Genomic DNA, 19,015 nt, shown 5'->3' with positions numbered 1-19,015 from the left:
TGCCCTCTTGTGTTTCATTGACGTTACTACAATGTTCGTTGTGATTACTTCCTACTATAAATCTTTGGGTGTTCTGCTGCCCTCTTGTGTTACATTGAAAGTACTACAATGTTCATTGTGAATACTTTCTAGTATAAATCTTTGGGTGTTCTTCTGCCCTCTTGTGTTTCATTAAAGTAATTACAATGTTCAATGTGATTACTTCCTAGTATAAATCGTTGGGTGTTCTGCTACCCTCTTGTGTTTCATTTAAGGTACTACAATGTTTATTGTGATTACTTCCTAGTATAAATCTTCGGGTGTTCTGCTGCCCTCTTGTGTTTCATTGGAGGTACTACAATGTTCATTGTAATTACTTTCTAGTATAAATATTTGGGTGTTCTGCTGCCCTCTTGTGTTTCAAGACCTTCAATGAAACAAAAGAGCGCAGCAGAACAAACAAAGATTTATACTAGGAAGTAATCACAACGAACATTGTAGTATCTTCAATGAAACACAAGAGGGCAGCAGAACACCAAAAGATTTATACTATGAAGTAATCACAACGAACATTGTAGTACTTTTAATGAAACACAGGAGGGCAGTAGAACACCAAAAGATTTATACTAGAAAGAAGACACAAGATGGCGACATATCCCATGCTTTATAAATTAACATTCAGATTTCTATCGATCTTATTCTTTTGCAATTTTGTTTCCAATTAGTACTTAAAAGGGTACATGCAAAATAACACACTACTATCAGTAGGACAACAGGATTTGTGAGATGTTTCTATATATTACAGTAGACGGCAGCCAATGTGTTGTTATGAATGAACTCTGGCCACAAAACAATGTGCAAGCGACCATTGCGATTGTGTTTAACAATTGTACTTGATTTTCTCAATAAAAGGAAAAAAACTTTTTTTTATCCAGAAACGGGATATTGCTGTTCATACTCCAGACAGGATTTTAAACAACACAAGGACCTCTCCTACAGATCTCCACCTTTTCTTCTATACAACTTTGGTTTCAACGGACCTGACTAAAAATCCGAGAGAAGCTGACCTGCGATACAGACAACTTTATATCACCTACATTTGGATTAGTAGTTATGCACTAAGCAGAACTGCATCAGATGAGCAGCATCATTTAAAACACATGTTCACTTTTATGGACTGTGTTGCCCTATGAGCGCTTTTCCCCCTTTGTTCTAGATATTCCCTGCTCCTGATTGACAGGTCTCACTGCCACCACCATGCTGCCTGTATGGAACTAATATTTATGGACAATCTACCAATATTCAATTACAGACATATATAGCTTCCTTTACTTTCCCCTGAAATAGCTGTATTAAATGCTACACAGAGCCTTGCTGGAAAGTTGAGAAAGAGAGACAGACAGAGGCTGTGTGTGATCCAGCTCTGCTACATCCCTCAGGAAGAAAGGGGAGAGTGACTGGCTTTGTGAAGAGAAATCAACCTCACACTGCCCTCTCATGTCTCTCTCATTCATGAGGGGAGCAGCGTTAGCTGTGTCATGGAGGAGGAGCTTGATGGTTTACTACAGCTCTCTGCCTCCATGACATTAAAGAGAATCCATCAGGCAAATTAACACCTGAAACTAAATATATTTTCATAAACTGCCATTGGAAAGCATTGCCCCTATCCGGTCATTGTTCCGCTACATGCCTGTAAGCTTAAGGAATCAGTTACTAAAGCTGTATGCAAATGACCTGAGAGATGTCCAATGAGTCATTATCATATTAAGCTGTCCAGCTTATTCATGAGTGGGAGGCACAGCCACACCCCCAGTGCTTGACTGACAGACTGTATAATGGTGTGATGTATAATGGTGTAATGGCTGCTTCATGTGCTTCCTGGAGCTGGCGCCCCCTGCAGCCTGTGTGTATGAGATACTCCTATACACATGACTGACAGCCTGTATAATGGTGTGAGTTATGATGGTGTGTTGGCTCCTCTATGTGCTTCCTGGTGCTTGTGGCCCCCTGCAGCCTGTGTGTATGAGATACTCCTATACACATGACTGACAGTGTGAGATGATGTGACACTTCTGGTGCTGATTACTCTATGTGCTTCCTGGTGCTGGCGCCCCGCGCAGCCTGTGTGTATGAGATACTCCTATACACATCACTGACAGCGTGAGATTATGTGACACTTCTGGTGCTGATTACTCTATGTGCTTCCTGGTGCTGGCGCCCCGCGCAGCCTGTGTGTATGAGATACTCCTATACACATCACTGACAGCGTGAGATGATGTGACACTTCTGGTGCTGATTACTCTATGTGCTTCCTGGTGCTGGCGCCCCGCTCAGCCTGTGTGTGTATGAGATACTCCTATACACATGACTGACAGGTGTCCTTTAACAGAGAATATAAATAAAATAATTTTTTAGATGAATGTCGTCTCTAATCCCATGGACAGTGGAACATGTATAAAGACATCTAAAATGTTCTGTCTGGTTTGGGGGGAATTGCTAGTGACAGGTTATCTTCAATACTTGTGTGGCTCTATAATAAACAATATCAATAAAAATATTAAGAGGGGTTGTCCAGAGGCTGCACAGTTCTGCAAAGAATTTTTTATTTTTTGTAAGTTTTCCATTATACTTTTTGTATCAATTCCTTCTTGGCTTACTAGATCTCCGCTTGCTGTCATTTATAAGAAGCTTTGTTATTCACTAAAATCTGTCAAGTGATGACCACACAATGACCATGGATAAATTAGTATTTCCTGGGAGCAAACAATAAAGCTTCTTCTAAATGACAGCAAGCAGAGATCTAGAAAACCAAGGGCCATATCTGCAGTCACCTAACCATGAGCCCCATCCCAGTTATCTGCTTTGTAACTGTATGTCCCAAAGTTTCCTGGTCATTACTACACAGTCTCCTCATTTAGCTTCAATTCCACAGATGTCATCAGTTTGTATTAATATAATGAAAGTGAAGGGTTTTTGCATCATTTATGTGGCAACACTAGTATTCATTTAGATTTTAATGACTATATTTACTCTGTTTTTCAGCATGGTATTGGAGCAGCTGAACCAGCTTTGGACTTGTTGTGTATTGTGGTAAGAAACATTCCTTAATGTATTGAAATAGTCCCTGATGCGGCAGAACCTCACACATCTTAGGTTTAAGGCTACATGCACATGACCATGTGCAGAAATGGGTTGCAAACAATGGAAAGTTTGTGGTCCTTTTCAGCCAGGTGCGGATGAGGGGTGAGCTCTTCTCAACCAATCCATCTCCATAGATGACAGCAGTGCCGCATCATGGACGGGAGCAGGACTTTATAATTATAAACCTCTATAGGGGCCAAGAGAAAGCTAGAAAGCTCATGTTTCCCCATATAATATGTTATTATTATGGTGAAAAAAAACTCTTTTTAACAGTAGTTGAACAAAATATTAAAATATCTATCAATTGGAAATTTTCATAAAAAAAGTTTACCCAACAATACATGAAATTCTTTGCAGTGATATTATTTGTTCCTTTATTTTTTTCCGACTATAATTACTAAACTCTGATGGGGGTTTAGTCTTATTGTCTGATTTGAAACTGAGAGGGCATTTTGACATTAAGATGACGGAAATTGGCATCTACATCTTGGGGATTATCCCTGCCCCTGGGTCAACACTGCAGCATCACAGGCTGCACTGGATAGATTCTGGATAGTGGATGGATTAGAAGTATTAAAAACTGTATTTTAACTTATTCAAAGACATATAAGACTATTTTTAACACATTGAAAACTTCTAACAAATTAGGGGTTGGTTTTATTGCAGCAAACACCCACCAGTAACACCGGTGATCAGTGTTAACACTTTGCTGACGGCAAAGTTGTTGGTGGCGGTAAAAAGCTCCCTGCAAGAACCTGTCACCATGACAGCCTCGGGTCTTTGTAAGATCATCAATTTGTAGGATCAATCATACGACTTAGGCTAAAAGTACTTAAATAGTAAAAAATAATTCAATAAAAAAAAAAATGTAATAATAAAATTAAAAACAAATTTCAAATCGCTGCATTTCAATAGAACTGATATAAAACTAAACAGTAAAATCGTAAACATGTTAGGCATCGCCATGTCCCAAAATGTCCAGTATATATATTTACTCACCGGCCACTTAATTAGGTACACCTGTCCAACTGCTCGTTAACACTTAATTTCTAATCAGCCAATCACATGGCGGCAACTCAGTGCATTTAGTCATGTAGACATGGTCAAGACAATCTCCTACAGTTCAAACCGAGCATCAGTATGGGGAAGAAAGGTGATTTGAGGCCTTTGAACGTGGCATGGTTGTTGATGCCAGAAGGGCTGGTCTGAGTATTTCAGAAACTGCTGATCTACTGGGATTTTCATGCACAACCATCTCTAGGGTTTACAGAGAATGGTCCGAAAAAGAAAAAACATCCAGTGAGCGGCAGTTCTGTGGGCGGAAATGTCTTGTTGATGCCAGAGGTCAGAGGAGAATGGGCAGACTGGTTCGAGCTGATAGAAAGGCAACAGTGACTCAAATCGCCACCCGTTACAACCAAGGTAGGCAGAAGAGCATCTCTGAACGCACAGTACGTCGAACTTTGAGGCAGATGGGCTACAGCAGCAGAAGACCACACCGGGCCACTCCTTTCAACTAAGAACAAGAAACTGAGGCTACAATTTGCACAAGCTCATTGAAATTGGACAGTAGAAGATTGGAAAAACGTTGCCTGGTCTGATGAGTCTCGATTTCTGCTGCGACATTCGGGTGGTAGGGTCAGAATTTGGCGTCAACAACATGAAAGCATGGATCCATCCTGCCTTGTATCAACGGTTCAGGCGGGTGGTGGTGGTGTCATGGTGTGGGGAATATTTTCTTGGCACTCTTTGGGCCCCTTGGTACCAATTGAGCATCGTTGCAACGCCACAGCCTACCTGAGTATTGTTGCTGACCATGTCCATCCCTTTATGACCACAATGTACCCAACATCTGATGGCTACTTTCAGCAGGATAATGCGCCATGTCATAAAGCTGGAATCATCTCAGACTGGTTTCTTGAACATGACAATGAGTTCACTGTACTCAAATGGCCTTCACAGTCACCAGATCTCAATCCAATAGAGCATCTTTGGGATGTGGTGGAACGGGAGATTCGCATCATGGATGTGCAGCCGACAAAACTGCGGCAACTGTGTGATGCCATCATGTCAATATGGACCAAAATCTCTGAGGAATGCTTCCAGCACCTTGTTGAATCTATGCCACGAAGAATTGAGGCAGTTCTGAAGGCAAAAGGGGGTCCAACCCGTTACTAGCATGGTGTACCTAATAAAGTGGGCGGTGAGTGTATATACACACATACAATTTTGTTTAAATTATAGTTTACCATCATCTGCATAAATAACGCACCAGAACAAAATTCTAGCTATAAAATAAGCCCCAAAAGCGAGCTTTATATGTAAGGAAATAACCATACGGATCTAGAACCGAGCTTAGTAGAGAAACATAGCACCTAGCACCGTACAGCAAAATAATCCAGCTCTTTTGTACAGTTCTGGTGCTAGATATGTCTAAACAGTACAAAAATAACAAAATTATATAATATACACTACCTTGTTAAAATGAATTTACATACACATAACTTTGTATATACAGTGTATATATAAATATATAAATAAATATATATATATATATATATATATATATAGTGCAACAAGCCCCCGTAATTATTTTACTACTGCCCCTTTCATAAATGATAAAACCACTTAGCTCTTCTCTGCTCCTGGCGTCCTACTCATCCTGCTTTTGGCTCCTGCAGTGGGGCAAGCAGTGTAATAATGTCATCAAGCTGCCTGTGTAACAGTGATGGTGCCGCACAGAGGCTGACAGAAGAAGTGCTGCTCTCTCATAATGTACAGTATCTGCATATTAAAGCGACAGATACTGTTAATTTAAGTATTATTTTGGCAGTGTCCCATTACTGGCTCCAAATAGATCTGCTTAGTCTAAAGGCGTTCTCCGAGGGTTTTCAAAAAATGTGGCCAGGAGGGAACTGCTTAAAAAATTAAACCTGTATTTACCTCCATGGTCCCTCCTGGTGTCCAGCTCTGCCGTCTCTCCGGTCTATGCCCCTGGGGGACGGAAGCTGCGCTGAGTTCAGCTTCTGGCCCACCAAGGTGCCTGGCCAGGGGCACAGACAAAAAAAGACAGCGGGGCGGCACAGCAGGAGGGACTGTGGAGGTAAGAACAGGTTTCTTTTTTTAAGCAGCCACATAGAAGTTTTTGAAAACTCTCGGACAATCCCTTTAAAGATGTTTAGAACAACCTCCCTGCTAATGTATGATATGCAAAGGCATTAAGAAAAATTACATGCTGATTTCAAAGCTGGTCACACAAATATAGATGATATTATTTAAAAGAATTTATACATTTTTCTATAACTTCCTAAAAATTTCGAAATCCTATTGAAGCAAAGTGCTTGTTGCATGTTCCCTGATTTTTCTTTATGTTCCAGTCTAGTAAACTTTTGACCTCTGAATGTATGGAAGCGATCACCAGTGTAAGCATAATATATAAAACTTATATAAATATATCACAAAAGTTCTCAGTTGCAAATATTAGTGCAATAAATCGGCTAAACTTGAATACTGTATGACCTCATAGACACAAAATGGCATGTTAAGTTCATTGATAAATGTATAGATAATTGTGATGAACCCCCACTCTTGAGTTCAATCACAGGGTTCACCTGTACTAGGATTCTCACCATTAGTCCATAAAGCTTGTCCATCTATGCAAGATGGAGTTTTTATACAAGATTCTACTCCCCCTGCACCCAATTCTGTCAAGGAAACACATTAGAATCACGGACACTACACACAGTAGCGTAACACCAGCCGTAGCAACATGTAGAACAAATTAAGTCACCCGCAGAAGGCCAACACTGTCTGTCTTGTAAATATAATGTATAAATGACTATAATATGGAAAATAAAAGTAAACAAAAAATTTGGTTTATATTCACCATGTGTTTTATTTTAGCATCAAACCCCCACAATCGCTCAAGGCATAATAGACCTTTCCTCTGAGGTAACAATCGTGGACACATTTACTTGTAATTTTTGCCATTTTTATGCGCATGTTTCATTTGTTGCACTTACATCTATATAAATAGATTTAATAGGGATGATATTATCCATATTGGCTATTTAAATATGATCCCAGAAATGTAAAGCGACTTATTGTTATGCCCTATCCACAAGACAGGAAATGATAATGTTATCATTGGGGTCCATCATCTGGGTCCCCCACAAATCACAAGATTGGGGTTCCCAGTCTCTAACTAACAGGTTAAACATTTGTCTTGCTTCTTCAGTCAATACTATGTAATTGAAAACACAATTTCCTTCAGTCTCATTGACAGTGAAAAGGAGTGAATGACAAACCAAAACACTGTGCATTTTTATTATTAATACTCCTATAGTTTTGAATGGAGCAACAAGATGCATGCTCAACCTGTGCCTCATCCATTCCAGTCACAGGGATAACAAACTTGGTATAACCCCTTTAAGAAATTATGTCACCTAGGAACGGGGAGCAGAATCAGGTAACCATTTCTAAGTGACACTTTTGGGATATTTACCCATTTATATTTTGGAGGTAAATGGTTGATATGGTAAAACATAAAAAACGTATTTTTCTGACTATAAGGCACACTAAAAATCCTTAGATTTTCTCAGAAATCAAAGGTGTGCCTTATAGTCCAGTGCGCCTTATATATGAACTGCACTTAAAGACAACGGCTACCTTGATATTAACCTAGACGTTTTAACAGGCATTTATTCATGGTGCTCCTTATACTCTGGTGCGCCTTAAAGTCCGAAAAATACTGTAAATGAAAATTTATAGTGCATCTTTTTTAAATTGACTTCAAAACAAGAATCTTCGCAGTCCCAGGCAACTCAAAAGTTGCAATTCTCAACACTATTTTAAAATCACACTTTCTTGGCTGCTGGGCTCTGAAGGAATAGGCCTTACTATCTTTGAAGCTCCTGCTGACCCCAAGTTTCTTCCTCTACAGGGGGACCCTGGAGAGAAGCTACAATGATAGTCCAAATTTGCTCTTCTTCTTTCAACTGTGTGGGTGTCCTTGGAAGGCCGATACAATTGAAAGTTGTGGCAGTTCAGGTTAAATTACCGTGTTGGTATTTTGAGCTCAGTCTCTAAAAGGATCCCTCCAAAATCAGCAAAATTTCTCTTTAATTTATAAGCCTCCTGACATCATAAAAAAGGGAAGCATGTTAAAATAAAGTGTGCCAAGTTAAAGCAGACATAAAGCAAATAGTCATAACATCCAAATTACTTAATTATCTGCCTAAAATGTATACAATTTAGAATGTTGCTAAAGTATCACAAATGTATCACAAAAAACATTCTCAAAATCAGTTTCATATGTTAAAGCTTTCAAAAATTATTAGTGTATTTTTCGGACTATAAGGCGCACCGGATTATAAGGCGCACCATCAATAAATGCCTGCTAAAACATTTAGGTTCATATATAAAGCGCACTGGATTATAAGGCGCACCTGATTATAAGGATTATAAAGACCAGCAGGTGGCAGACCTATGCACAGTACAAGGCAGCTGTTGTCTGTAAGTACGGTTCATATAGAAGGCGCACTGGACTATTAGGCGCACCTTTGATTTTGGAGAAAATCAATGGATTTTTTGTGCGCCTTATAGTCCGAAAAATACAGTACCTCATTAAGTGACACATGTCACATTTGGAAAAGAAGGTAGTGTCAGACAGGTGCAAAATGGCCAAGTCGTTAAGTGGGTAATAGGGTTGGTCCAATTCCTTCTTGAAAAGTTTCTCATGTGCTGAAAATAGTGTAAAAATAACCTCTTCATAAGGTATATAAGCTAAATAAGTCAAGCATGGTGAATCTAAAGGCATTATTTCACTACAGCTGTTTCTTTTATTAATTGTTTGATTTTAGATGAAGAAACCAATTATGAATGTACCACATGTTGTAGGAGCTTTGGTAAGTTTCTCCAATATTGTAAGTGATACAATATTATCAATATGCTCCAAAATGTAAATCTATATATACATTAGGATAATTGGTGAAAACATTTTCTTTTGAACTGTATTTACGGCCTTTATAGTACTGTCCAAATAACAAGTCCCCTTTATTCGTTTATACCAAAAATATGTATTCGTTTTATTATGTTATAATAGATTTTTTTAAATTAAACCTTTTGTACAAAGAAAATATACAACCTTTTTACTGATTTTTATACCTCTGCCTGTACTGTCGGCATTCAAAGATTTAAAGGGCCAGCGCACTGCTGATTGGCGCTGGTACTTCCGCGTTTCCTTTTACATCCGGCTTTTCCCAGAATTCCCTGACGGATCTTTGCGCTCATTAGCCCTAGAGAAAGCTTCCCTGTGAGTTCCTGTGTCGTTCCTTGTTCTCGTTTCCTGCCTCTGTGTTGACCTCTTGTTGTGACCTAGTACCTGACCTCTGCATCTCTTGCCCTGACTTTGTGCCTGTTCCTGACATTGAGCATGGATCACGTTTCTGTACTGCCACCTTGGCTGCAACCGCAGGCTAGTCACACCTGTGGAAGGAACTGGTGGCACCCCGTCGCTGCAAGACCATCCCACTTTGTGGCGGGCTCTGGTGAAGACCAGGTGCCACTCAGACTCCGGTCCCAGGTGTCGGCTAGTACCATACCCGCGGTGGTCCAGGGGGTCCACTGACCCCTGACCCCAAACCCTGACAGCCGCAATTCACTAAGATTGTGCGCCCAATATCCTGCATGTGTTGCTTCCCCGCTCAGGTCTGACAGATTTCACCTTTTCTTCCTGTAAGTGCTTGATCTTGCGACACAATTTGAAAGTTAAATCCTGCACTCAGTCTGAATCTGTCGGATCGTCCGATGGCCCGACACCTAATTTCTTTTGCGTCAAAGCCTGCGCAGCTGCGCCACAATCTGATCACGTGTGACACAATCCCCTGTAAAATACTTGTCCCAGCCGCGCAAGATTCCTGGTGGCCGGTCTTTTCGTAAATTACAAATAAATTGTACAGGGCCATTTGCACCAAATTAATAGCCAGTTTTTTGTACTTCCAAAGTGCGCTGTAGGGATGCAGCATTTGGGGATGAGGCGGTTGTATGTAGCTGTGTTACTGGGGGTGAGGCACTGTAAATAGCTGTGTTACTGGGGGCTAGGCGGCTGTATGTAGCTGTGTTACTGGGGGAGAGGCGGCTGTATGTAGCTGTGTTACTGGGGTGAGGCGGCTGTATGTAGCTGTGTTACTGGGGATGAAGCGGCTGTATGTAACTGTGTTACTGGGGGAGAGGCGGCTGTATGTAGCGGTGTTACTGGGGGCGAGGCAGCTGTATGTAACTGTGTTACTGGTGGAGAGGCGGCTGTATGTAGCGGTGTTACTGGGGGCGAGGCGGCTGTATGTAGCTGTGTTACTGGGGGAGAGGTGGTTGTATATAACCTGTATTACTGGGGACGAGGCGGCTGTATGTAGCTGTGTTACTGGGGATGCGGCAGGAGGATGTGTATGTACGCTACACTCAGTAAGCTCTTCCACCAGATTTTGCGCCCAGGGGCCCGACCATCCTTAATCCGGCCCTACATATAGTACATGTGTATACAATGCAGTATCATTTTATATCTTATATTGGGGAGATTTATATGTGTCTGTCACACCTGACACCTGCCCTTTATTGTTTAGATCAGTGCTATTACAGGGATACCAAATTTATTTAGGTTTTAAAAATTTTTTAAAAAATTTAAGCCTTTTTGCATGATTTTTTTTAATGATTTTTACACATTTTGACACTAATAACTTGTTCATACTTTGGCGTATGCAGCTGTGTGAGGTGTATTTGTGGGGAGCACAATGTGGTCAGTTGTGGTGTGAGGGGGAAGCATTATTTAGGAGCACAGTATAGTTATATAGGTGACACGAACCTGTAAGTGACTGTGATGTTTATAGTTGTACGGTGCGGAGGATCACTGACCAACCTCCTAAAGTGCATAGCATTGATATGTCATGTGCTGTACAATGGTAATTTGAAACGTGTTGTGATGGGTGGGGGCGGGTGCTGACTAGCTGCATCCACACTTTTGGTTTTGGTTATTCTTTTCGACTATGGAGGATAAAAAACGGAAATCAAATATTTTGCCATAATTTACAATAGACGTGCAGCATTGAAGGTTCCTTTTAGTCATTCTTTTACTATTTAAATGTAAAAAGATAACAGATTTTTTTACTATAGTCTAACTATGACCAAAGGTAACTTTTTATGCTTGCAAGTGTTGTATGTGTTGTATTGTAAATAAAGGGGGGGAGGCCTTTCATAAATATTGACCCGGGGTCCCCAGGACTCTAGTTATGCCATTGGCTGTGGCTCTAGCCTATCCCTGCTCTTCCTCTAAGCAGAGCAGGAGATTTAACAAGGAAGAAGAAATACACTGGTACCTGAGTCTTCTCATATGGGAAAGTGACGCCTTATGGGTTCCCTCAGCCACTTGAGCTTGGTCGCGACCGTATCCTCTGCACCACGACATGTTACACCACTGTGTTCTGTGTTCACTTATAAAAAGTGATTAAAAGGTTGCACAATTCCCAAAATGTTAAACATGAAAACAGAACCCACCAGAAAATACAGTATTTATGCTTTTTTGTCTATTCTACTAGAAATGCTGGATTTGCGACATGTCCCACTGAATGTATTTCTCCTCGCTCCCCTGAAAGTGAGAGGAAGAGTGAACTTCGGCAGCACCCAACCACTGGTTGTTCTGGGTGTTATGCAATGGTGTAACCTTCCTAATGTGGGGAATGGGGGACATCTTTTTACATTTCACCTTAGTGGGGTGTCTCAGGACCTACTTTGACCAATCTGTGGCTTTCTCAGACTTTGGGACTTCACTAGTGAGGTGTTGTGATCCAACGAGACCATATATAAGCCATGGATTCTGCAACCCATGGGCACTTTCCACCCGCACATCAGCTGAAGAAAGTTCTGCCACAACACAGAAATAAGGAGCCTTTATGATACTTGTTTCTCCTGCTCTGGCCACTATGGGTTTGGGTTTCCCAAATTTCTGGTTCATTTCTGACAATTAATGTTTTAAATTGACTTATTTTAGAACATCAGTAGCTACACTTGCTTGCAAGGCTTGGAGTGGCGTGGAGTCAACATCTAGCATCTAATTTCTCATGGCCTTCATCCTGATTTGTGTCTTCTTTTTTTAATAGGGAAATGTTGGCTGTTTGGAAGATGATGCACAGAATCTGAATTTCGATGCTATTCCGGTAAGATTCTTCAGTCCATAAGATATATATATTTTGTGTGTATATGTATATAGCCTGCCATTCCCTGCCCCCCAGTATATTGCCAGCCCCCCAGTATATAGCCTGCACGCCCCTGCAGTATATAGCCAGCCCCCCAGTATATAGCCTGCCAGCCACTGCAGTATATAGCCAGCCCCCCAGTATATAGCCTGCCAGCCCCTGCCCCCCTAGTATATAACCTGCCAGCCCCTGCAGTATATAGCCTGCCAGCCCTAGGAGTATATATCCAGCACATCTCCCCCAGTATATAGCCTGCCAGCCCCTGCAGTATATAGCCAGCCCCCCCAGTATATAGCCTGCCATCCCCTGCAGTATATAGCCAGCCCCCCAGTATATAGCCGGCCAGCCCCTTGTCCCGAGTATGCCAAGCCATTAATTAAAAATAATTTACACTGTATTCAGTTTTCTGACACCCTCTGCAGGTCCTCTTCTTGCTTCGGAATCCCCCGGTGCCTCTTTGGGTCCATGGGTCCTCTTCCAGTCGTTCGGCTCCTCTTTGGGTCCCTGCACACGGCTGGCACACACAATGACGTGAGCCGCTTGCCTACGTCATTGTTTGTGAGCCACCGACATCGAAAGGGGACCCTTAGAAGACCTGTAGGACCCGAAGAGGAGCTGAAGAGGCATCGGAGCATCCGAAGCAAGAACCTGCGGGGGGCTTTGGAAAGGTGAGTACAAAGTTAGGTTTTATCAGTACAATTTTTGTGCTGAAAAACTCAGCCTATACTCGAGTATATATGATGTATATACTGTATAATATATATACAGTAGACCAAAAGTTTGGACACACCTTCTCATTCACTCTTGGCATTCTCTTGATGAGCTTTAAGAGGTAGTTAGAAGAAAAGGTTTTCACATCACAGGTGCCCTTTCAGGTTTAATAATTGGGATTTCTTGCCTTTTTAATGGGGTTGGGACCATCAGTTGTGTTGTGCAGAAGTCAGGTGGATACACAGCTGATAGTCCTACTGAATAGACAAAAGCAACTTAGTAAAGAAAAACAAGTGGCCACCATTACTTTAGGAAATGAGGGTCAGTCGATGCGAAAAAATTGGGAAAACTTTAAGTGTCCGTAAGTGCAGTTGCAAAAGACATCAAGCACTACAATGAGACTGGCTCACATGAGGACCACCCCAGGAAAGGAAGACCAAGAGTCCCCTCCGCTGCAGAGGATAAGTTCATCCGAGCCACCAGCCACAGAAATCTCAGGTTAACTGCAGCTCGGATCTGTAGTTTACTTATGCAGGACCGGGTATAAGTATGTGGAGTGTATGTCAATAAGAATAGATGTACATACAGGTGTCAAGCTTTGGTAAGTACAGTAAGAGTAAAATACAATAGTACAGAGATTACAAGATTACAAAGATAGTAATCTTCTATCCTTGTGTTTATTTGTACTGTTGCTTTTGGCCTGACAAAGACACCAATTAATTGTTGAAACGCATTGCCCTATCAATAAACTCATGTAATTTCTCTCCATATTACTCGGCTTTGCTTCCCTTGGGTGTAGAGAGCGTCACTCAAAAAAGCCCCTTTTTTTGTTCTCCCACCCAATCTGACTACACACAGCTTTGGTTACTCAGATGCTTTCACATATTATGTCTTATATTTAATACTGTTATCTTAAACCTCAATTAAAAAAAATAAATTGTAGGTGGAAACCACTGCAGATCTTTGCAAAATACTTTCTCCACTTGTGGACACGCTACTTGGAGATGTAAGTTTTTTATAAATTCTATTCTAATGAACCTACATAAAAAGAAAACAGATGCTTAAAGGGATTTTCCCACAAACAGAAGTTAGGCCCTATCCATGGTATAGGGCAGTGATGGCAAACCTTTTAGACACTGAGTGCCCAAACTACAACCAAAACCCACATATTTTTCGCAAAGTGCCGATGCAACAATTTAAGCAGTAACTTATTAATTCCTGGTCCGTCACATGTTTAAATTGTATAGGCACCTGAGGACACCAATACAGTAGAAGGAAGGAGTAGAAGTTTGGATTATCATTGTAGTTTCCTTCTAGGGACCTGGGCTGCCTGGGACTGCAAGAGGCCTTGAGTCCTGTCTGGTGAACTCTGCGCTGGGGTGATGGCGCAGGTGCCCATAGAGAGGGCTCTGAGTGCCACCTCTGGCACCCGTGCCATAGGTTCGCCACCACTGGTTTAGGGCCTAACTTGCCGTTCAGTGGGTGTCTCAGTGATGAGACCCATGAGAATCAGCATCTGCGGGAACTCTCACCGAGGCCGGCGGCTGCTGCTTGCAGGTGCTGATTCAGTGGACAACTTGGGCGGATTGCACACGAAAGTAGTTGCTGACTTTTTGGGACTGATTGGTGTCCATTCATGGGCAATGTGGTGGGGGCCCTGGGCCCATGCCCCAAGAGCCCCGCCTGTAATCCAGCTCTGAGTAAGCTAAGAAATTGTGTAAATTTTGTGTAAATTATGGTTTTCAGCAATAATTGTTTTATATAGCTTTCAGATCTCTCATACAATATTAATATAAACTCTTACATTACAGATAAAACCGACACTTAAAGATGTTCTGTCTAACTTAGAAAGTGAAGGGGTAAGTACAGTTTATATAGCCAGTGGGGATATTTATCAGGGCTTTTACACCAGAAAACTGGCATAGAATTCCTGAAAATAATAATTGATTTGTGGTTAAGCTTCTGTTTTTCATAGATGCTGCTGTAGATAGAAGCTACTGTGTGTACTGTGAAGACTTTCCATTCACCTTCCATTTTCCAAAGGGTTTCATTTATCGCAGGGTCGCTATTTTATAGTGGAAAAGTGACACGTCTGTTTGTACAGACATGTTTATACAACTACACACATTTATATACTTATATCTGCTTCAGGCTCTGCGCAGAACATATATAGTGCAGAGCTATGGAGTGAGCCCTCATCATAAAGAGGTTAGGTTTGCTGCATATCACAGTAAACACCCACTGCCAATACCGTGTATTATCCCTTTAATTGCATGTGTGCCGCCATCTTTGTCAGACCCGAGGCTGTATGGCTTCTGGAGATTTGAATCCTATGTTGCCATATACTGCCATACAAGAGTATGGTAGTATAGGGTAGAAACGAACAGTCTAAGGTTAAAAAACCTTAGAGGGCCTAAGAAATAGTAAAAAAAAAAAATACAATTATACAGTAATAGAATTAAATTTGACCCCTTTAAGGCAACCATGAGGTTTATGTGACCCACAATGAAAATGAGTTTGACACCGCTCAACGAATGAATGCCTTCTAAATATCAAGTGCTTAATGGAAAACAATTCTGTAGTATGTAATATCTGTTTGCTCCATCCATTGGCAGGAATTATTTTATTCGCCTTTAACTATAGGCTGGTCACATTAGCTTCTACACATTGGCTTCTACATTAGTGCAGGTCTCCCTGACAGCATGTAGTCTAATATATTCTCCTTTATTCTTCACAGGAACTGCAGCTTTCAAGTGAATTCAGGGCTCTACTAAAGTCAATGTAATTTCATCTCAATAAAATTTAAAAAAATTTAATTTCTGAGAATAAATGTGAGTGTGATGTGTTTTTGCAAAACATTGGCGCTGAACCAATGTATAATAAAAAAGTAAAGGGAAATCTTTATTAACAGACCGAACAAACAATGGAAAACAACTATGATCCCAGATGTGATGTATGAAAATAGACACCCCATAAACATCCCGTATAATATCTTGTGAAATATAATTTATAACAAATAACATAAAATATATGTATAAAACATTCAAATACAATTGATATGCAAATATTTGCCATAAGGCTGAAAATGTAGGCTTCACAAAAAAATGATTCCATATGGAGTACATGTAGAATAACTGGTCTGAAAATGTTCTCCATGAGAGTACTAAGTAGACGGTTTAGGAGGAGAAATATAATTCAGGTTCGTGTAACCTTTCTGGGGGGCATGGATCATAATTTTTTAGACTGTTTTTTTGCACAATTTTTTGGCACAGTTATTAAATTTGTCTATAATTTACAGCTTTTTTGATTGCAAGCAAATGTCCGGCACTTAGTGGTTTTGACATAGTGGCTGTTCTGCAGATGTTTACACTGCATCTATCATTTTGCGTCCAGTCACCTTATTTTCTGTAGGATCATATTTTTGAGTAGGATTATTGTCAGTCTTTATGTGCAGATCTAAAAATTTTATCAAACTCTATTTCCTATACATTATAATAAAAAAGGCAAAGACTCATTTGAGCAAGATATTTTTTTTTTTTTTTTTACATATCTTTAACTTTTAAGTCTCGACACAACAAAATTTAATCTGGACTTTGGACATGCATCCCTGTCTCGGATCGCAGGTGCACCCATGTCCCTCCATGTGTCCCCCCGCTCTGACAGCCCTGGACTCACCTGTCCCCCAGCGGACTGCCGTGTGCACATGTCCCCGCCTCCTAGGGCGTGCATGCTGGCTGTCGGAAATTTAGAGGGCTGATTGGTGCGCTGGCTGAACACCTCCACCTTATTAACCAGCACCTCCCTTCCTTCGCTGCCGAATCTACGCAATTGAGAAAGCTTCACTGTGACATTCCTGTGTTCCTGCTCCTGATCCGGCGTTCCTTCGTGTACTTGCGTTCCTGCTCCTGAGTCCCGTGTTCCCGAATGCCCGCGTTCCTGTGTCCTGTGTGCCCGTGTTCCAGTTCCCATCTGCCTGGAACTCCCGTTGCTGACCCCGGTTTGGACTTCACCTTGCATCTCTGCCACCTGCCCTTCCACTTTGCCTGAACCAGACCATAAGACTGTCTTCTGCTAAGGTAACTCGACCTCGGCTGCCACCACGGGCTAGTCGCACCTGTGGAACGATCTGGCACCCTGCCGCAGCAAGACCATCCCGCTTTGCGGCAGGCTCTGGTGAAGACCAGGTGCCACTTAGATTACGGTCCCAGGTGTCGGCTAGTACCACCTCCCGCAGTGGCCCAGAGGATCCACTAATCCCGAATCCTGACACAGTGACTTTTTTGTGCAAAAAATTTACCTTCTGTCACCTTTTCTCATTGTAGCTTCATTATTGGTCGCAAATGAGATCTACTTGTAAAAAATAATTGGAGACTAATTAAATTAGGCTGAAATGATGATAATAATAAGCCAAGGAAAGGAACAAAGCAGTGTGGGAGATATATTCCTCTACAGATGCTATTTTGTAGATCAAGTGGACATTTAAGTCTTAGCCGGGGATTATGTTGTCCTGTGTACAGCCATCAAAATGACTGGAGACTTCATCCAGTATGAAAGTGTTTAGAAATGACGGTGTCTTCATTAGCTGCCTTATCTTTCTGAAGGTTCTCTGCATGAAGGCCATGTTGTGACCTATACAGAGCTAACACAAGGACAATTAGTATAAACATTATGTCTCCCTGGAGATGGTGCTCGGTGTGATAAATAATATGTGAAGTTCACCTACATGTGTATCTTAGTTTGTACATCTCGTCCCAGTACCGGGGAACCATGAGAGAGTTAATATGAAAGTCACCTTGCAATGGGGGGATTGAGCCCCAGATATAAATCTCTTACACCAGGCACAAAAATATTCGAACCTGAGACACACTATGATTAATGCCCACCTCTGTGTGTGTATTGTACATGGAGCAATAATCAATAATAGTCTCAGTTTATGTTAAATTTTTAAAGGTATGCGTAAGTATAATTTCTCATTAAGACAAGCAAAAGAGATTGACACAATTCCACTTGGTTTCATCTTTGATGAATGTTCATATAAAAGAAAAACACCGCGCATATTCAGCAATTTGTAAATTGTCATAAAATGCACCAAAATACTAAAATGTGTTGCACAAGATTTATCACTAGTGATGAGGGGTTTGTCAAAATTACCGTAGTTTTCAAGTGAAAAGTTCAGTTCAGTGACCACACTGAAATCAATGGGGACAACAATTTTCAAAAATGACTGCAAAATTGGGGTTTTCAAAATGTCAGTTGTCCTGCGCATATTTGGCAAGGTAAAGTGCTTCATATAATAACATAAGATAAAAAAATAAATAAAATCCTGTTATGTATTTAATGTCACTGTACTAGAAGATGATATGAGTAGTGATGAGTGGACCCAAACAGCACTGGAGTGAGGCATGTAGAATGGCAGCAAAGCACAAATGTTAAATAATTGTCCTTTTCGAGGCAGTGTGAAGTACTGTGTATAGTATCTGTGGGTGTATACTTGCACTTATAACACAGTGACGAGAACTGAGAGTTAGTGAAAATGAAGGAAGTCGCAGATAAGGGCCATGGTGATGGAGCTGGTGCTGTAGCGAGACAACGTATTACATCCATGCCTGCTGCAGCTTTCTGTCGACACAGTGATTATAGCCTAATCTTGTAGGTCACAGATATGAAAGGCTAGATGAGGTTGAGGCATCGATCAATTATATTAAAAAGAGAGCCTTAAAGAGGACATGTCACCTCTAAAAACTGCACTAGGAGCTGCTTACTTTAGTGCTACAACAGACGCCAAAGTGTCTAGCATTATCGGAAACCACTGAGAAAGCTAACAAACACTGCAGCACTGTACAGTAGAAAACGCCGGATCGCGCCTAATGAGGGGGCAGGATTAAAGGTGGTGACTGCCGCGTGAAGGGTGGTCTCGGGGGAGAGGCAGGGTCATGAAT

At 41.2% G+C, this 19,015-nt stretch overlaps 1 protein-coding gene across 4 annotated transcripts in view; it reads left to right on the top strand.

The window, feature by feature from the left end:
* LOC140104097 (uncharacterized) overlaps positions 1-15,933 on the top strand; it is a 33,996-nt gene extending 18,063 nt beyond the window's left edge. For 3 of the 4 annotated variants that reach the window (XM_072127458.1, XM_072127457.1, XM_072127455.1), the window contains 8 exons: positions 3,022-3,069; positions 6,498-6,542; positions 7,024-7,071; positions 8,982-9,026; positions 12,270-12,326; positions 14,020-14,082; positions 14,888-14,935; positions 15,814-15,930. In XM_072127458.1, coding sequence (XP_071983559.1) covers positions 3,022-3,069; positions 6,498-6,542; positions 7,024-7,071; positions 8,982-9,026; positions 12,270-12,326; positions 14,020-14,082; positions 14,888-14,935; positions 15,814-15,861 — 402 coding nt within the window. In that variant the 3' untranslated portion in view covers positions 15,862-15,930. Of the gene's footprint in view, positions 1-3,021; positions 3,070-6,497; positions 6,543-7,023; positions 7,072-8,981; positions 9,027-12,269; positions 12,327-14,019; positions 14,083-14,887; positions 14,936-15,813 lie in introns of all 4 variants that reach the window. The other variant, XM_072127456.1, reaches the window with a different exon arrangement.
* The last annotated feature ends 3,082 nt before the right edge of the window (positions 15,934-19,015 follow it).

The sequence above is a fragment of the Engystomops pustulosus genome, chromosome 10, assembly GCF_040894005.1.
Source record: "Engystomops pustulosus chromosome 10, aEngPut4.maternal, whole genome shotgun sequence".
Lineage (NCBI taxonomy): Eukaryota > Metazoa > Chordata > Amphibia > Anura > Leptodactylidae > Engystomops > Engystomops pustulosus.
Note: the sequence above shows the minus strand (reverse complement) of the source record. Positions and strands in the feature narration are given on the sequence as shown.